The 20,259-nt window shown below is 35.7% G+C and overlaps 1 protein-coding gene across 4 annotated transcripts in view; it reads right to left on the bottom strand.

The window, feature by feature from the left end:
• The window catches only part of NT5C2 (5'-nucleotidase, cytosolic II), a 107,824-nt gene that overhangs the window by 26,822 nt on the left and 60,743 nt on the right, over positions 1 to 20,259 (bottom strand). For all 4 annotated transcript variants that reach the window (XM_012723572.1, XM_004680474.2, XM_012723570.1 and 1 more), the window contains exon 3: positions 13,251 to 13,324. In XM_012723572.1, coding sequence (XP_012579026.1) covers positions 13,251 to 13,324 — 74 coding nt within the window. The remainder of the gene's footprint in view (positions 1 to 13,250; positions 13,325 to 20,259) is intronic.

Genomic DNA, 20,259 nt, shown 5'->3' with positions numbered 1-20,259 from the left:
ATCTGCCTGTTCTGCTCCCCACTCTGTCTCTGGTGAAGCTTCTCACCGCCCCTGAGCCTCTGGTCTGTACCCCAGTTCTGTATGCACAAATAAATAAATCTTTAAAAAAAAAAAAAAACATTATCCTCTTCCTTATATACTAGTGACAAATGACATTCACCCAATGTCTGACATAATGAAAAGCACTCTCAAAATATCAGGATTATTCAGAACAAATTTTCTGGCCTGTCAATATGAACTATAAAAGTGGTTAGGAAAAAAAAACCCAAACCAAACCACAATACCCATCTCTCCAACGTTAGTCATCTGTGGTCATTCTTTAGAAGACCAAAAATGGAACTGTTTCTTTAGGAAAACAGCTTAAATCTCCTAAGTAGATTCCCATCCCTCCACATTTTATACACATACACACACACACACACACACAACCCACATGATTTCCTATATTTGAAAACAAGAGGGAGGGGGAAATCTTTGAAAAACCTTTGTTGCTGTTTTCTCCAAGCAAATGTATTGTAGACCAAGTTTACGATGTGATAAAGTAAGGCCTGAACCTCTTCCTGTTAATGTGCTATTCCACAACATGACTGCTATTGCACATACCTGAAAAGTATCAATTCTAGACTATAAGTTTCATTATATTCTAACTCTGAAAAGTAGGAACCCATATATGCTATAAATGGTAACTATGTTATTAAAAATATTGTTTGCCAAATGGACAATTCACAGGTCATATATAATGTGTGTCAAAACATAACAGTTCTGTAGTATAGTTAATCACTTCATTTCAGGTAACATTAACACTTACTAGATAATTACTACCTTCCTCAAAAAAAAAGCTTACTTAATATCTTACTATATGTTGACAATAGTATAAAAAGGAAGCTTATTATATTAGATACTTATTAACCATTTATTATATACTGAAAACAATTAAGAATCCAAATTCTCTGAATTCCCCAAATTCTAAAGTCAAAATACACATGGTTAAAAAAAGAAAATGTGGGCCCTCCCTGGTGGCGCAGCAGGTTAAAGCATAGCACTAAGAAGTTAAAGCCACTTCAGCATGACCCCCCCGCCCCCAGGGGTGATCCACATGGCCTGGCAAACCTCTCCTGACCCACCCACTGTTCCCCTCAGCATTGTACTTCGTCAGTTGGCCTGTTCTGCTCCCCACTGTCTCTGGTGAATCCCCTCACTGCCCACCCCCCGCCCCGCACCTCTGGCCTATACCCCAGTTCTGTATGCATAAAAAAAATCTTTAAAAAAAAAAAAAAAGAAAATGCAGGCCCTCCCTGGTGGCACAATGGTTTGAAGCACAGCATTGTGAAGCTACCACAGCCACTGTTAGCACCAGTTTGATCTTCAACACCTCTCCTGTCTCGCCCACTGTTCCTCTCAACAATGCAACTTCAGTCCATCTGCCTGTTTTGCTCCTCACTGTCTCTGGTGAATCCTCTCACCCCCTGCACCTCTGACCTGTATCCCAGTTCTTAATAAATCTTTCTTAAAAATAGTACTAGTAGGCCTTCCCTGGTGGTGCAGCGGGTTAAAGCATAGCATTAAGAAGCTAAAGCCACTGAGCATGAGTTTGATTCCCTCCTGCCCTGGAGGTGACCACATGGTGTGGCAGACCTCTCCTGACCCACCCGCTGCTCCCCGCTGCTCCCCTCAGCAGTGTACTTCTTCGATCTGCCTGTTCTGCTCCCTGCTGTCTCTGGTGAACCCTCTCACCACCTTGCACCTCTGTTCTGTATGTATAAATAAATCTTAAAAAAAAAAGTACTAGTAGTTAGAATACAAAAGCAAAATAAACTAAAAAATTATAATCAGAAATACAAGGTGCAGCCTACGTCCTAATATAAACCAAATAAAGAAAATAGTAATTACATTTTATGATTGTTTTTAGTCAGTAATGATGAAAGCAAGGCTCTAACTTCAAACTTAGAAATCATTTTTAAAAATGTATTCTTTTTTGTATTCCCCATAACATTTCTACCACCAACTCACCCATAAACCATCACCATAGTCCCTTGTGCTCATCTCTCCTATTTTGATCCCTTTTCTTCCCCCTCTGTCACAAAATGTCTGATTTATGGCTTTCTGCTAATTTTGGTTTTTTTCCCTGATCCTTTATTTGGTTCCCCCTATATTCCTCCTGTAAGTGAAACCATTCAATGGTTTTATTTTTCCCTCTTATTTCACTGAGCATGATCCCTTCTACCTCTACCCATGTTGCTGTGAATGACACAGTTATCTTTTTAATTGCTAAATAGCATTCCATTGAGAGAGTGTATCACATCTCACTGATTCATTCATCTATTTTTGGGCATTTTGGGTTGTTTCCATAGCTTAACTATTGTAAACAATGCTGCAATAAACATTAGGGTGCAGGTACCTTTCTGTATTAAGGTTTTTGTGTCCTTTGGGTAGATTCCTAGGAGTGGAATTGCTGGGTAATATGGTAACTCCATTTTCAGTAATTTGAGGAACCTCCACAGAGCTTTCCATAGTGGTTGGACCAGTTTGCATTCTTACAGGAGAGTTCTTTTTTCTCCACATCCTGGCCAACATTTGTTGTTCCTGTGTGTGTATGTGTGTGTGTGTTTTAAAGATTTATTTATTTATTCATACAGAACTGGGGTACAGGCCAGAGACACAGAGGGTGAGAGGATTCACCAGAGACAGAGTGGGATACAGAACAGGCAGATCGACGAAGTACATGCTGAGGGGTGCAGCGGGCGGGTCAGGAGAGGTCTGCCACGCTATGTGGACCTCCTCCAGGGCAGGCAGGGATCGAACTCATGCGGAAGTGGCTTAAGCTTCTTAGTGCAGTGCTTTAACCTGCTGCGCCGCCAGGGAGGGCAAGTTGTTCCTGTGTTTTTAATGTGTGCCATTCTTAATATTGTAAGATGATATCTCATTGTGATTTTGATTTGCATTGTCCTGATTACAAGTTATGTTGAACATTTTTTCATATGCCTGTTGGCTATCTGCATTTCCTCTTCGGAGAAGTGTTTTTTTAACTCTTCTGATGATTTGACTGGATTGTACATTTTGTTTTTGTTGGGTCATGTGAGCTCTGTAGATTTTTGTGATCAGCCCCTTATCAGTTGTATTGCCTGCAAAAACTCTCCCAATCAGTAGGTGTCTTTTTGGTTAGTGTTCTTTTGCTGTACAGCTTTTTTTGTTTGATGTAATCCCAGTTGTTTATCTTTTCTTCACTTTCTTTGCTTTGGAGGCTGTATCTTTAAAGATGTTACTGAGATGTATGTCATGTAGTGTTTTACCTGTATTTTCTTCTATGTATTTTATGGTTTCAGGGCTTACATTCAGGTCATTTATCCATTTTGAGTTGGTTTTTGTGCAGAGTAAGACAACATTCTTTTGCAAGCAGCAGTCCAGTTTCCCCAGCATCATTTAATGAACAACCTGTTCTTATTCCATTGCCTATCCTTTGCTCCTTTGTGTCAAAGACCAATTGGCTATAAATACACAGATTTATTTCTCGATTCTCTATTCAGTTCTATAGGTCTGTGTGTCTGTTTTTGTTCCAGTACCACACCGTTTTGTTTTATTTTTTAAAAGATTTATTTATTTGTTCATACAGACCTGAGGTACAGGCCAGAGGTGTAGGGGCACTGAGTGGACTCACCAGAGAGAGTGGGGAGTAGAACAGGCAGATCGACAAAGTACACTGCTGAGGAGAGCAGTGGTCAGGTCAGGAAAGATCTGCCATGCCATGTGGGTCACCTCCAGGTGAGGATAGAACTTGCACTAATGAAGCTATAGCTAGCTATCAGTGTTACGTCCTAACCCACTGCGCCACCAGGGAGGACTCACCATATTGTTTTAATTAAGGTTTGATAATATAGCTTAAAATCAGGGAGTATGATACCTCCTTTGAAGTCAGGAGAATTTGGCTATTCGAGCTTTTTATTTTTGGCTCCAAATTAATTTCATCAACATTTGTTCCATTTCTCTGAAGAATGTCACTGAAATTTTTATCAGAATCGCACTGAATCTGTAAATTACTTTCAGTAGGATGGCCAGTTCAATAATGTTAATTCTCCCTAGCCATGCACAAGAGCTGTCTTTCCATTTCTTTTTGTCTTCTTATATATATTTTTTTCAACAGTGTTTTATAGTTTTCTTTGTATGGATCCTTTACCTCTTCTGTTAGGTTTATTCTCAAGTATTTGCTTTTTTGTTTTCAATTATAAAAGAGATGGTTTCTTAACTTCTTCAGACTGACTGCTTGCATACAGGAAGGCTACTGATTTTTGTGTGTTGAATTTTAATCCTGCTACTTTACTAAAATAGTCTATAATTTTAATTATTTTTCTGTGGAGCTTTTAGGATTCTCTATGCATATTATTATATTGTGCAAATAGTTTTACTTTTTCTTTCCCAATTTGGAGTCCTTGTCTTTCTCTTTGTTATTGCACTGGCTAGGACTTTCAGTATTATATTGAAGAGCAATGGTGAAGAGTGGACATCCTTGCCTTGTTCCAGACCCTGGAGAAAGGCTTTCTGCTTTTCACCACTAAGGATAATATTGGCTGTGGGTTTGTCATATATGGCTTTTATTATGCTAAGATATGTTCCTTTGATCACAAGGATTTCAAAAGTCTTCATCATAAATGAATGTTGAACTTTGTCAAATGTTCTCTCAGCATCTCCTGCATGATCATATGGTTTTTATTTTCCTTTTTATTGATGTATTAGATTACATTAACTGATTTTGGGATGTTGAACCATCCTTTTATCCCTGGGATAAATCTCACTTGGTCATGGTGTATTATCTTTTTGATGCATTGTTGGATTCTGTTGGATAAGATTTTGTTGAGGAATTTTGCATCAGTGTTAAATAGAGAGCTTGGCATGTAGTTTATGTAGCTTTCTTTTTTGTGTGTTGTCCCTGTTTGGTCTTGGTGTTAGTGTGATGCTGGCTGCATAAAATGTAGTATTCATTCCTTCTCAATTTTTTGAGAGTTTGTGTAAGATGAGCACCCGTTCATTTCTGAACATTTGGTAGAATTCATTTGTGAAGCTGTCTGGCCCTGGGCTTTTTTTTTTGGGAGTTCCTTTGTTGTTCTTTTTCTAGTTCTTTAAGATGGAAGATTACATTGTTTCTTTTGCGTTCTCTCTTGTTTCTTGATGTGAACCTATACTGCTATGTATTTTTCTTTTATTACTGCTTTTGCTGTGTCCCATACATCCTGGACAGTTGTATCCTCAACAAGTGATTATTTTAAAATCACCTTTAATCTCCCTCATTCTCGTGTATTCACTAAAACCCAAATCTGGTTCTTCCAGGGGAAGGAGGATCAATAAAAAAGATAAGCCTCTAAGCTAGACCAACAAATGGGGGGGGGGGGAGACAACACACAAAAATACCAGTATTAGAAATTAAATAATTACTATGCTCCCTACCCATCAAAAGAATAATAAAAGATATCATAAATAACTATGCGATAAACTTAATAAGACTTACAAAATTGGCGCTCCTGGTCAGCACAACAGGTTAAAGCACAGCACTGTGATACTGGCGAAGCTGCTTTGGTGTGAGTTAGATCTCTGCCCTAGAGGTGATCTGCATGGAGCAGCAGACCTCTCCTGTCTAGCCCTCTGCTTCCCTTGGCAGTATACTTCATCAATCTGCCTGTTCTGTTCACCACTCTGAATCTGGTGAATCATCTTACCACTCCTGCACCTCTGGCCTGTACCCCAGTTCTGTATGCATAAATAAATTTTTTAAAAACTACAAAAACTTATGAAATTGACACAAATTATCAAAATGAACACAGGAAACAAATTCTTACTAATCTGTGTTTTAAATTATTACTAATTATATGTATACATGAAATATTTATACATGAAATAGAATGAGAAAAAAATTTACATTTATAAAATATATAATTTTATTTACTTATTTCTGTATGTTTTTTTTACATCATTGTTCATTTTTGTAGTTTTCCTTCTCCCCTAAGGTATAGTCCCCATAAAATTCCCACCATCAAGTCACCCAAGGAACCATCACCATAGTTTCTCGTGATCTTCCTACCCATTTTAATCCCTCTCCCTCCCCTGTTGAATGTCTCCAAATTATAGTTGCCTGCTAGATTTCCCCCCATTTCTTATTTGGTTCCCCAATATTGCTCCTATAAGCAAAGCCATCCAATATTTTTCTTTTATTTTTCTTCTGACATATTTCACTGAGCATAATCCCCTCCAGCTTCATTCATGTTACTGCAAATGGCATGAGTCTGTCTTTTTTGATTGTTGAATGGTATTCCAGTATATGGCATCTTTTTGAGCCAGTCAGTTGTGCATTTGGTTGTTTCTATATCTTAGCTATTGTAAATAGGTTTCCTTTCAAATTAGTGTTTTCATGTATTTTGGGTAGATTCCTAGGAATGAATTCTTGGGTTATATGGTAGCTCCATTTTTAGTAATTTGAGGAACCTCCACACAGCTTTCCATAGTGGTTGGACCAGTTTACACTCCCACCAGCAGTGTAGGAGAGTTGCTTTTTCTTCAGATCCTAACCAGCATCTGTTGTTGCCAGTTTTTTTTTTTTTTAAATATGGGCCAATTCTCACTGGTGTGAGATGATTTTTGATTTTCATTTCCCTGATTTCAAGTTATGTCAAGTATCTTTTCACATATCTGTTGGCCATTTTCATTTCCACTTTGGAAAGGTATCTTATTAATCTTCTGCCCTTCTTTTGTCTGGATTGTTTCTGTTGAGTTGTGTGAGCTCTTTGTATATATTTTCAATCAGCCCTTATCAGTTGTCTGGAATCAGTTGTCTGCAATTATTTTCTTCAAATTAGATGGCTATCTCTGTTTTGGTTATTGATGCTTTTTAGTTTGATGTTATCCCAGCTGTTTATCTTCCTTTTCTTCAGGAGATGAGTCTTTAAAGATGTTTCTGAGACATATACATTATCCTGGAGTCTGTTCTCTGTGTTTTCTTCTACTCACTTTAATGGCTTAAGGTATTATGTAGAAGTGTTTTACCCATTTTGAGTTGGAATTTTTATTTTAACTATCTTTAAAGCAATAGGAACTGGGGTACAAACCAGAAGTGTAAGGGATGAGAGGATTCACCAGAGACAGAGCAGGGAGTAGAACAGGCAGATCTATTGAAATACACTGTTGAAGGGAGCAGCAAGTGAGTCACTAGAGGTCTGCCACACCATGTGGGTCACCTCTCTAGGCAAGGATTGAACTTGTGCTGCAGTGGCTGCGACAGCTTCATAGTGCTATGCTTTAACCCACTGTGCCACCAGGGAGGGCCCATTTTGAGTTGGATTTGTGCATGGTGTGATGTAGTTGTCTAGATTCTGAATGTGTAATTTAAATGCTTCGTCAAAAGTAACTCCTGGCCCAGATAACGTCACTATCAAATATTTATAGTTTTTTTTAAGATTTATTTTACTTATTTATGCATACAGCTAGGGTGTAAACCAGAGGTGTGGGGGGGGGGGTCAGAGCATTCACCAAAGACAGAGTGGGAAGCAGAACAGGTGGACTGACTGAAATACACTGCTGAAGGGAGCAGTGGGCTAGACAGGAGAGGTCTGCTGCACCATGTGGGTTAGCTCCCTAGCCAGGGACTGAATTCCTACTGCAGCGGCTGCTGATAGCTTCATGGTGCTGAAACTTAAACCTCTGTACCACCAGGGAGGCCCTATCACATATTTATAGAAAAAAACAATAGCAGTACTCTCCAGAGGTTCAGAATATAGGAAAAGGGAATGCTTCTCAACTCTTTATATGAGACCAACATTACCCTAAAACCAAAATTAGATTTTACAAGGAAAGTAAAACTATAGATCAATAGCCCTCAAACCTAATGCCAGAATCTTTAAAAAAAAGCAAAGCAGGGCTCTCCCTGGTGGCGCAGCGGGTTAAAGCACAGCACTGAGAATCTAAAGCCACTTCCGCATGAGTTCGATTCCCGCCTGCCCCGGAGGTGACCACATGGCGTGGCAGACCTCTCCTGACCCGCCCGCTGCTCCCCTCAGCAGTGTACTTCCATGATCTGCCTGTTCTGCTCCCCACTCTGTCTCTGGTGAAGCCTCTCACCCTCCGCAACTCTGGCCTGTACCCCAGTTCTGTATGAATAAATAAATAAATCTTTAAAAAAAAAAAAAAAAGCAAAGCAACTATGCCGATGTGTAAAAAGTGGGACCAAAATGTACACGAACAAGTGGATTTATTCTAGGAATGCAAGAAACTTTAACATTCAAAAATCAACCAATAAAATGCACCTGTTTGCAGGCCAAAAAGAAAAATCATATGATCATTTCAGTAGCAGAAATACATTTGGTCCTATTTAGCAATCAACCAATTAAAACTTCTGGAAAACTAAGAATAAAAGGAAAAGTCTTCAATCTGATAAAAGCATACACACAAAAACCTAAATAATGAAAAACTGAACTTCCCTCCCTAAGATTAAGACTATAGCAAGGAGGTACATTTACAACACCTTCATTCAATATAAGGTTTCAGTGAAGACAAGTTAAAAAAATATAATAAAGTATATATATATTGGAAAGGAAAAAATAATTTCCAGATTAAAAACGTTTTAGTCTAAAGAATCTACAAAAGAGCTACTAGAACTAAATGAATTTATCAGCATTATACCACAGTCAACATACAAAGATGTTATGCCATTAGCAGCAACATGGATGGAACTAGAAGAGATTATACTTGAAATAAGTCAAAAGGAAAAAGAAAAATATTTTATGGTTTTACTTAAAGAATGAACATAGGAAAACCATATAAAAGAAAAAAACCATATAAAGAAAAAAGACAAAGCTAGAATGTAAATTATAAACTGGAGACATTCGGCAGGGAAAGCGGAAAGAGAAGGATCAAAATCAGTGGAAAGAGCACAAGAATCTATGGTAACAGATTCACAGGTGTCTTGGTGGTGGTTAATTTTATGAAGAGAACACCTCAGAGGAGAAATGAAACTGTACAAAAATGAACAATGATATAAATACATATAACACACATAAATGAGTTTTATATCTGTTAACAAAACACAAGATGAAAATTAAAAACATTTACAACTGCATAAAAAATATTAAATAGTTAACAGATACAGCAAAATATATGTAAGACTTTTACACCCAAAATCACAAAACCACTTTTTACTAAAGATACTAAAGAAGACTAAGTAACCAATAAAACAGGCTGTCAAAAGACTAACAAGTATTATCCTTAAGACATAACAAAGGACCAGTATTCAGAAAACTTTTATGCCTCAACTACAAAAAGATACACAATCCTAATTAAAAACAGTAATTTGAATAGGCACTTCACACACACTAAAATACAAATAACTAATAAGCATATGAAGATTTTTACTAACTAAGCAAATGCAAAGTAAAATCACAATGAAGATAATATGGTAAGTCACCAGAATGGCCAAAATTCAAAGTATCAAATCTAGCTAACTAGAAGGGAATTAGAAAACTTGTGCTTACTAGTGGAAATTTAAATCCTATCAGTACTTTGAAAAACCATTTGTCTGTTTCCTGTACAGTAAGCCTGTAACTTAGCAATCCCACCATTAGATATTTACTCATGCACAAGAAAATTTGGACACCAATGTTCACAGAGTTTCACTTATAACTGGAAACAACCCAAATGTCCATAAACAAATAGATACAACAAAATACTACTTGCTGCCTCCTTCCAAAAAAGGAAATGTTTAAGTAGGATAACTTCATAATGCTTTCAGGCTAATATCACTAATTATAAGAGCTAACAATATTATACATAATACACTACACATAATACTTTCCTGGTAGGCTGAGAAAAGGTAAACTACTTCGAAGGTATTCTTCTCAAATATTTTTAATACTTTAATCTACTTATGAAAAAACAAATTCAAATTGTGGAATGTTTTATAAAATATGTAATCAGTAGCTCTTCAAAAAGTGTCAAAGCAATGAAAGACAGGTTCTTTCCTAAGAAACTTAGGAACTAAGACAAAACTTAGGAACTATGATAAGATTAAGGAAATATGACAACTGAAAGTAATATGGAATTCCAGATTGGGCCCTTTATCGAAATAAAAGTTTAGTGGGCAAACAAAAACTGAATCAAGACTGTAGTTCAATTAATAGTTAATTGTTAATTTCTTAGCTCACCTATATTCAAATAATATGTTAGGGAGTAAATATATTCTTTTTGTAGCTCTTCTGTAGGCCTTTACTTATTTCAAAATAAAAAGTTAAATGTTGAGGCTAAAAAGAAAAACAGTAATTTCCTTTATCCTTGGTTTTGTTTTGGTTTGTTACCCATTGTCAACAGCAGTCTGAAAATATTTACAATGAGACATTTTGAGAGAAAAGAGACACATTCACATAATCTTTAATATAGCCTATTGCTATAATTGTTCTGTTTTTTATTCATTATTGTTACTAATCTCTTACTGTACCTAATTTATAAATTAAACTTTGTCATAGGTATGTATGTATGTGAAGAAAAACATAATACAATGTAATACGGGGTTTAGTACCATTCACACTTTCAGGCATCCACTGGGAATTTTGGAACATATTCCCCCAAGACTAAGAAGAGATTCCCCCAAGACTAAGAAGAGACTACTGTACTTATTGACAGATGCAACAACATGAATGAAACACAAAAACATTATGCTGAGCAAAAGAAGCCAGACACAAGAGTACATACGGCACGATTCCATTTATATGAAATTCTGAAAAAAGGCAAAATTAATCTATAGTGATAAAAAGGCTTTGGACAAAGAGTGGGGTAGGGAAAAGAACTGACTTCAGAGAAGCAATGAGGGAATTTTTTGGAGTAATGAAAATATTCTGTATCTTGAATGTGGTGATGGTTACAAAGGTGTAAACATCTTGCTTGTCAAGCTCTATATACTTAAAATGCATTAGTTTTATTTATGTTACTTATTCCTCAATAAAACTTACTAAAAATGTTAAAGAGCATTCATATTTTCAAAAAGCATTTCTGTTGAATAATTGAGTATATTTTATACTAGGTTAAAGTACCATCTTTCTTAAACCAATATATATTTATACGCATGCATGGCTGGCTTTTGGCAATACACAGGATACAAATATGAAGAAAAAAGCCCCTTGGCCTTGAGAAACTTGCAGGCCAATAGAGAGACTGATAAATAAAACAAAAAGTACAACAGAAATATTAGTTCTGAGGGGAAAATATGGTATCAGAATTGCACAGAGAAGACAGTATCTCAGACAAGGCTTCAGAAAGGCCAAAGACTTACAAAGAATTAATTTTATTTCATTTAATTCATTCACTCATTTGTTCATTCATTCTCTTTGAGGTAATGCTGATTTATAACACATGATTTAGAGACAAGGGAAATACTTTAAGGAACTATTGCACTTCTGAGTGCTTAAATCCCAGTTTGTTTAAGAGGAGTGATCTTGTTACTTTCAAATTATCTCTATATATAATACTCAAATAATAAATCTAAATATACTACACATATATACACACATTTACACTTAGGTTTGAATCTCAGTTAAGCTATATCATAGCTAGATAAATGTCCTTGATATCTTTGCATCTGTTAAATGGACACAATATTAGTAGTACGTGCCTCCATAAATTTTTTACAAATATTAAATACATGTTGTAGAAAAAATAATTGATTTATTAAATGAGATAGCCTATGTAAAGCAATAGCTTGGCACATAACAATCAATCAATATTACTAATCACTATTATATATAAATATACATATTAGTTTTGACAAAGAGTAAATATTACAATATGAAGCAGGATTACAAAAATAAAAGCAATCATGAGGTAATCTTTAAAGTTCAAAGAGTAAGATTTAGTGACTTTTCCACTAACCAAGAGAATTCATTATTTTCATTATTCTGTGGGAATATGTTCTCTCAATGCTCAGTAACAAAATGTGCCCAGCATATTACAGGTTTTCGCTGAACTTTTTGAACTGAACTATTTTAATATAATGAGGTTGCCTTAATAACCAAGGGGAAAAGTTTGTCACGTTCTGAGCCTATTAACTTTTATTTCTGCTTTGGATAATATGCTTTCCAGATGCTGAAAAACCTCGCCATTCCTTTCCCTGGATAGCCAGAATTTAGAAAGGAAAAAGATTATCAGACTTTTCTCCCATCTGGACTGCAAGCATAATTTACACTAAGAAAGCAGAATGCTTCCACTTTGCTTTCTGGCAAGTGCTCTTCTAGAAGTGTGTGTGTCCAGATAGGAAAAAGTGAAAGAACCAAAATGATGCAAAAATAACTTTAAGGAAATAGAAAACCAAGTAATTAGTGCACAGGGGGACCATGGGGGGGGGGGGAGAAATTCCCAAAAGTCAGTGTTTATAATTAAAATAACTTGTTCAATAAATATCATGGCCTTAACTACGTGGCAAATACCTATAAACTCCATGAGTGTATTTTTGTAATTTATACTATTCATTTAAGTTTGTTGCATACGTTGAATTTATAAATTTTAAGGTTTTTGTGCTCATAAAGACAGTTATTTTTAGAGAAAAGTACTGATGTTTTTCTGAGTACCGTGGCTGTATACTTTCATGTACAAAATATAACCACACGTGCTCAATTCAGTCCCTTGTCCCTACTACTTCTTAAAAGACATCTACACCCGACTACAAGTATTTTAATAAAAGTTTAAGTTCTGAAAGATATATTTGTAACTATTAACTAGTACGATATTTCAAACAGTTCAGAGAAAGGGGAAAAAAAATCACAGTGCCAGTGCTTAAGGTCAATTTGATAATAAAGATAACAGCGCTCCAGTGTTTAGAAAAAACTTTACATAATAATATGTGTGCAATTATTTTCCATTTTGCTTAAGGACAGCACTAAAAAGTTGAATAAAGGTTTATCTTGTGGTAGTGAGAGATACAAAATTCCATCCTTGAACAGCTCAAAAGAATAAAAGCAAAAGGTACCCAAATGTTCACATTAATGTAAAACTTCCCCATTATCATTTTTTAACCAAGATTTTTAAAATAGTTTAGCATTTGTTCTATCTTTGCAAATAAATTTCAAAGATATCTGGCAATTTCAATACAAATATCAATGGAAGCAGCCTGAAAAAAAGAGCTTCAGACGAACACATAAATGATTAAATCAGTAAGTGTTAAGTGAATTGCCTATTTTGGACCTACTTTCATTATACCCAAAATCATAGTTTTTAAGCAAAGTGCTACTCACCAGCAAGTGTGTAATCCATATCAAAACCAAAACACTTTATTTTTTCCATGGCTAAACTTCGGTTCACAAACACCCTAAAAAAGGAGGAAAAGTGACAATTATCTCAACTAATACTGAAACAAAAGAAATTTCTTATATTTAGTGGAGTTATTTCTCAGTTAATTGTCAATATTAGGGTTCAAAACAAAAACCATTCCAGTGCTTTTCAGGCCATAGTGAAATCAAAAATCACATTATCAGAAAATATGTGGATTTTCTTATTGTATCTTGGTATCAACCACTCCTTGGACTCAATTTCAGAAAGCCATTTCTCCTTTTCCAAGCTTAACCCCATAAAATATGCTTATTTCTGAGACTTATAATTCATTCATTTGTAGTTTAATAAACAACAGTACACTGAAAGCCTACCATATGCTAGATACTAAAGACACAAATACATTTAGTCCACAAATACTGATATGCCACAATAACTATATGCCAGTTATTCTGATATGGCAGTAAACAAAAGATTATCTGCCCCCAAGGAATTTATATTTTTTACACTCTTTTAGATTTACTTACTTATGCAAGAACTGGAGTACAGGCTGCAGGTGTAGGGGATGAGAGTATTCCCCCAGAGACAGAGTGGGGAGCAGAACAGGCTGATCTATGAAATACACTGCTGAGGAGAGCAGCAGGTAAGACAGGAGAGAACTGCTGCACCATGGGGGTCAGTTCCCTGGCTGGGGATTGAATTTGTGCTGCAGTGGCTGCCAATAGCTTGATAGTCCTGAGACAACCCCATGCACTACTAAGGAGGCCAGGAATTTATATTTTTGATTACTGATTTGTTCCTTAAGGAACTCAGCCTAATAGGAAACCATACAAGCAAATATTAATAACAATCCAATAGATGTTATAAAATAACATGGAGGAGACAGTACCAGTTGTTTAGACACCATTAGTAATGTCTGAGAGAATCTGAGTAGAATTTTCTAATAGGACAAAACAAGAAAGGCAAGCCAAGCAACATAACCAAGCAAGGAGAAGGCTTACAGTGAACTACTGAATAATTATGGTTGGAACTGAGTAGCTTTGATTCTATTTTTCTTTTGATTTTCATAAGGTCTTCCAGAGGAGCAGGGGTATAGGGAAAGGGCAATAAAAGCCATGAAATTAAAACTCTGCACTGCATACAAGAACAAATGATTGGATTGTTTAAAAGATTTAACCCCAGTGCTTACAGAACTGGGGTTCAGGCCAGAGGTGTGGTAGGTAAGTGAGAGGATTCACCAGAGACAGAGTGGGGAGCAGAAAGGCAGACAGACAGACTGACAAAGTACACTACTGAGGGTAGCAGCGGGCAATCCTGCCACACCATGTGGGTCAGCTCCCTGGCCAGGGATCAAACTTGTGCTGCAGTTGCTTCGGATAGCAACATCGTGCTGTGCTTTAACCCGTTGTACCACCAGGGAGAGCCCAAATAATTTCATTTCCTTAAAATCCAATCATCAAATTCAAACTTCAAAAAAATTACTATGAGATGCATGCAAAAGTAAACACAATAGTATGGCAGATATCAACATGATTGCCTCAGAGGTAAGTTTTAATCATCTCTGAAAATAAGCATATCTTTTCATTATCTCCAGCTTGGTAGTGAAATTTACAACTGGATGACTTATCCTTTGATTACCAAACCTTTTCTTTGCCTTTGTTTCACCAGTAACTAAAAAAATACACTGGTACACATCACATAGGGAACAAAGATGCCCTAGTCTGGGCCCCCTCATTAATGACCTAGGTTAACATCTCCAAAGAAAAGAGACTGCAGAACTCGACTGGGATAAAAGAAAACAGTAGGTCTACTGATACTTATTTCCTCATTTTAAAATGTCTAATTTGTATTCATACACTATAAGGGCTATAGTATAGGAATGAATGTCCCATATTTTATGAAGGAATATTCAAGAGTTTAGAAAAATTACTGACCTAGGTAATAATTCTTCACCAAATCACTACTGTTTCAAATTTTCCTCTCATCTCAGAATGTAATCACCAAGTTTAAATGCAGACAAGCTTTCAAATATTTCAAATATTAAAATATTTTAATCGAGGACTTAAAATCAATATTCCCTTCAGCTCAGAATTGGTATCTTTTGTAAAATATGAAAGTTATTACCATCTCAGTGTCCTATACACACTAGATTAGCATTATAAAACTTAGTTCCTAAAAGATGTTATATAAAATATTTATTTTCTTTCCCAAAAAACCCCAGATCTCTGCAAAGTCAATATTTACTTTGTTATGGATTAATAATCAGTCAGTAGGATGTGGGAGTGGCAGAAGCTGAAGGATATAAGGAGCTACAGAATTAAGGATATCTACCTAAAACTTTCTTTCAAACATTCCACAACACCAAAATATATTCATCAAACTTTGCCTTGCTTGTACTGATAAGAGCATCTACATATATCATCACTGTTTCTTAGGTATACAAATTCTTCTGAAGGCAAGACAGGCAAAAACATTAAAAAAAGCAATGGTTCTAAAAAAAAATAAAAAGCAATGGTTCTAACTCTGGAAACTAAATGTTATCACTGAAGCTTAGGCTTTCAAACACTCTTAATTCAGGCTAGGGGGCCAACAGGATCAAATCCTTGATCAGAGCAGGAACAGCTGACATGCTTAAAATATTCCTTGGGAATTCAGGCAGGGATGAACTGAGAAAATTTTTCCTCGTTGTGATATATATAATCATGGAGGGATAGATGTGGAACCATATAATAAAACAGCTTCAATTCTGATTAAAGGTTAATGTGAACTGATTTCAGACACCGCTAAAATCACGGCGGGGGGGGGAGACTACTAATATCACTTAATCAGTGGTATAGGTAGAAAGAAACTATCAAAAAGCCTAGGAAGATAGCTCACCAGTTACTTAAAAGATAAAACATGTGTTCATATTTTCAAGGGCATAAAAATCATTATACACCTTAGATATTATCGATACAAACTCTGTAAATGTCATAGAAAAATATGAGGATATAAACTTTTTTGGGGGGGGGCAAAACCATACTCTTTCCTCTTTGACTAGACCCTTATTTAACTATTCAGCACATTTGTTGAATGTTTACTACAAAGCAGTTACTGTCTTGTGATATATTCTACAAGTTCCTTTTAGATGCTGAAAATTAGGAAATAAGATACCTTTCTATGAAGATCTTTCACCATATAGCTTTTATCTTTTCATTTTTATTCAAAATTAGAACCATCACTCACAAATGCAATTCCTTAACTTAAAAAAAGAATTATCACTTTTCACCCCTTCTAATTAATTCTATTATGAAACAAACAAGAAAATCTCATATGCATCCTCATTTCTTATTCTACAAAACACCAGAGGTGGAGGCAATAAGGAATTAAATATAATTTGTGTATGAATGTCTAAGATGCATAAGCAAAGCTCTAATGACAGAACAGCTGCATTATAAAACTGCATTAATATATACACTAAGGTTTACAAAAATAATAATGCTGAAAGCATTCACTGACTTAAGTAGAGATGCAGCCTTGAGCCAGAAATACCATGTCTGCAGGATAGTCTTTAAGAGAAACTGACCTCTTGGCCTCAAACTAAAAGCTAACCTTTACTAATGTAATAAAAGAAAATGTCACTCTAATTTTAAAAGGCTAGTCCAATATTGCCACCATACACTTAAAAAAAAAAATCATAATTGCCCCCCAAAATCCAAAATTTTCTTCTGGTCCCAGGACTTTCCACCTTTGCCAATGTGTTTACTTGCACCATTTGTCTAAATTATTAACCAATGGAATATACTCCACACCTCTATCTTCAAGAGGTTTGAATACATTTGTGAAATTAACTTTCCAAAGCTTGTTTTAAATAAAGCACAAAGCCATCATCCTAGAAACATGATTAAAAGAAGCAGTCAATCTTAATACACAATCAGCCAAAAATTCCTTCATACTAAGTCATTTATTTACAAAATACAGATTTGAGCATGATTAAGAGAAAATCTTTAGAAGACAAGAAAAGGCACAGACTTCAACACAAAAACCAATGTAGCAGCTTTTACAATTAAATCCCACTGTAGCAAGGCACAAAATTTGAGGAATTCTATCCAAATAAACACAGACATTAAGCAAAATAAATAAGGCTATAAATACATATGCATTAAGAATAGGGATCTAAAAAGTCTCACACTTAAGGAACACGAACATGCAAATTAACTACATTTGAAACTCTGTAAAGAACAAACTCTTAATGGTTTGAGATTTAACTCATAATTTAAAGCAGCATTACCTCATCTGTCACTGGTTGCCGTTTTGCAAAGTGTGAAACTATCTGAATCAGTTAGCTCTTGAAGTCACATAACAAAATTCTTCAAGTCCCTAGTGTAATCTTTTTTGTGTGACTTTAACCTAACTTCAAAAGATAGCTTTAGTCTGTACCAGAACTCTCAACAGCATGTATCTTCCAAGACAGTGTGGAGAAAACACCTCTGTGTCTAATTTAACTTGTCATTGGATATCACTGTTGCTCCACACAAATCCATCTGGAATTGAATCTCTTTGGCAATGGTGAACTTTTCCTAACTCCACCCCTGTCTAGTAGTCACAATTTCCTGGCCCAATGCCCAACAACAGTTACTGCAATACAAATGAGACTAAGAATACAAGTCTAAAATCTTGTTGGGAATGTTTTGGCTTTGAGTTTGTGTAATCACACACTCAAAGTCTGTTACAATCAAAGAAAAGAAAATGTTACAAGAGCTTTTATAAGAGTGTAAATTGAAATTATGACCCAAATTATATGTGTCTGAGCTTTTAAAAAAAATGCTATAAAAGTAAGTTTTGTCAAGAACATAATTTAGTTTCACCTCAAATTAGTTCCTACTTCATTTATTGGCACTCTCATTTTCCTATTCCAGCCTAAAATCTAGTTAATATCTTTTGATTCTTTCCACTTTTCAAATCCACATCCATCTCACAATCACATGACGTGTGTTCATTTGGCACAAAATGTCTCTGGGAATTCAGATCTTACATTCAATTCACATTGCTAACAACTTGCTTGGGTACTCATTAATTTGACTCTTCAACAATCATCTCCCAATAGCTCTGCCTTCACAAAACCAAATTAAATATTCTGAAGTAGAGCTACTCAAAATGTGGCCCAGAGACCATTGCTGATCTGTGAATAGTTGTTACTAATTCAGGACATGGAAAAAATACAGAAACTGAAAATATTTACAACTTTTATAAAAACTGACAAAGAGGCCCTGCCTGGTGGCGCAGCAGGTTAAAGCCCTGCACTAAGAAGCTAAAGCCACTTCCGCATGAGTTCGGTTCTGGCCTGCCCAGGAGGAGATCCACATGGTGCCGCAGACCTCTCCTGACCTGCCCTCTGCTCCCCTCAGCACTGTACTTCGTTGATCTGCCTGTTCTGCTCCCCACTCTGTCTCTGGTGAATCCTCTCACCCTCCGCATCTCTGGCCTGTACTCCAGTTCTATATGAATAAATAAATAAATCTTTAAAAAAAAACCTGACAAATCATTTGTTGAATAATAAAAATATAGATTTACATTTTAGGTCTCTTATTTTTAGTAATTTGTTTTTATTTTATTATTTGAAACAGACTAGAATTAAAAACAAAAAAAGCTGGACCCACCTACATCATAGTGTGAAAATCTATCCTAAAATCCAGTTCTAATCATGTCATTTTCCTAATTAGTAAACTATAGACATTCTAATAATTACCAATTTTTTGTATCTTCAGGGAGATCAGGCCTTTTATATCTTTTCCCAACAACTCTTATTTCATGATGGTCCACATCATTCACCTTTTTCTTGAATAAGAACTATGTGCTATTTCTAAATAGATACTCAGAGGCATTGTTTATACTTTTTCCTATTCCTGAAATGTCCCATCATATTATTCAAGATCAAGAAACTACTCTCAGTGTACCAAAGAACTAAATAACAATGACACCTCTAGGCTCAGTTCTTTAATCCTTTACTGATAAATTTTTGAGAACAGGATCTTCCTGTCTTCCCAGCTTGCATAAGGCTATATAAAGAAGATTAGACACAGTATTGAACTGAGCTAAAACTTAAAATTATAATAGCATTTATTGGTTGGAGAGGTTATGGGGAGGATGGACTAAAGAGTTTCTGCCTATGAGTTATGGGATTTCTTTTGGGGAAAATAAAAATGTTCTAAAATTAGACATAGGTGTTAAACAAGTCTGTGACTTGCTTAGGAATCACCGAATCATGTAAGGGTGAAGTGAATGGTATATGACCCATATCTAAATGAAGCTGTTTTTCTTAAAATTTAATGGCCAGACCCTAGCCTATCTTTATGTTCCCATCCTTGAGCAAAAGGTATGTTTAATCTTCTAAAAAAAAAAAAAAAAGAATTTTCTAATTTATGAAACTAAATCTTAAAAATCTGAAGTTCAAGTATCACGGTTATACAGACAAACACCAAATTTTTGAGTAGGTTATAAAACCAAAAATCACTTAGTAGCATTAGTCCCTGCTTTCATAAGTTCTAGCCAATAATTTCTTACCAATTTGTCTTAACGTTTTCTCTGAGGAATGTCCTCGGGACAAACACCTTTTGTAACATTACACCTAAAAAACAGCAGCTTATATATTAAAAGTCTGAAAACAAATATATTATCATATCTAAAATAAAACATGAGAATACACATAATACTTGGGCCTCCCCTGGTGGAGCAATGGGTTAGAGCACAGCACGAGACCAGCCACTTCAGGAGTTCCATCCCTGGCCAGGGAGGTAATTAATGCACATAGTGTGGCAGACCGCTCCTGCCTCATCCACTGCTCTCCTCAGCAGTGTACTTCAGTCAGTCTGCCTGTTCTGCTCCCCACTCTATCTCTGATGAATCCTCTCGCCTCTCCCATACCTTTGGCCTGTACCCCAGTTCTCCATGCATAAATAAATCTTTAAAAAAATAAACATGTACTACTTAAAAATT

This window comes from Condylura cristata, unplaced genomic scaffold, assembly GCF_000260355.1.
Source record: "Condylura cristata isolate star-nosed mole 26May11 unplaced genomic scaffold, ConCri1.0 scaffold00011, whole genome shotgun sequence".
Classification (NCBI taxonomy): Eukaryota; Metazoa; Chordata; class Mammalia; order Eulipotyphla; family Talpidae; genus Condylura; species Condylura cristata.
The sequence above is the reverse complement of the archived record's forward strand: the minus strand, read 5'-3'. Positions and strand labels throughout refer to the sequence as shown.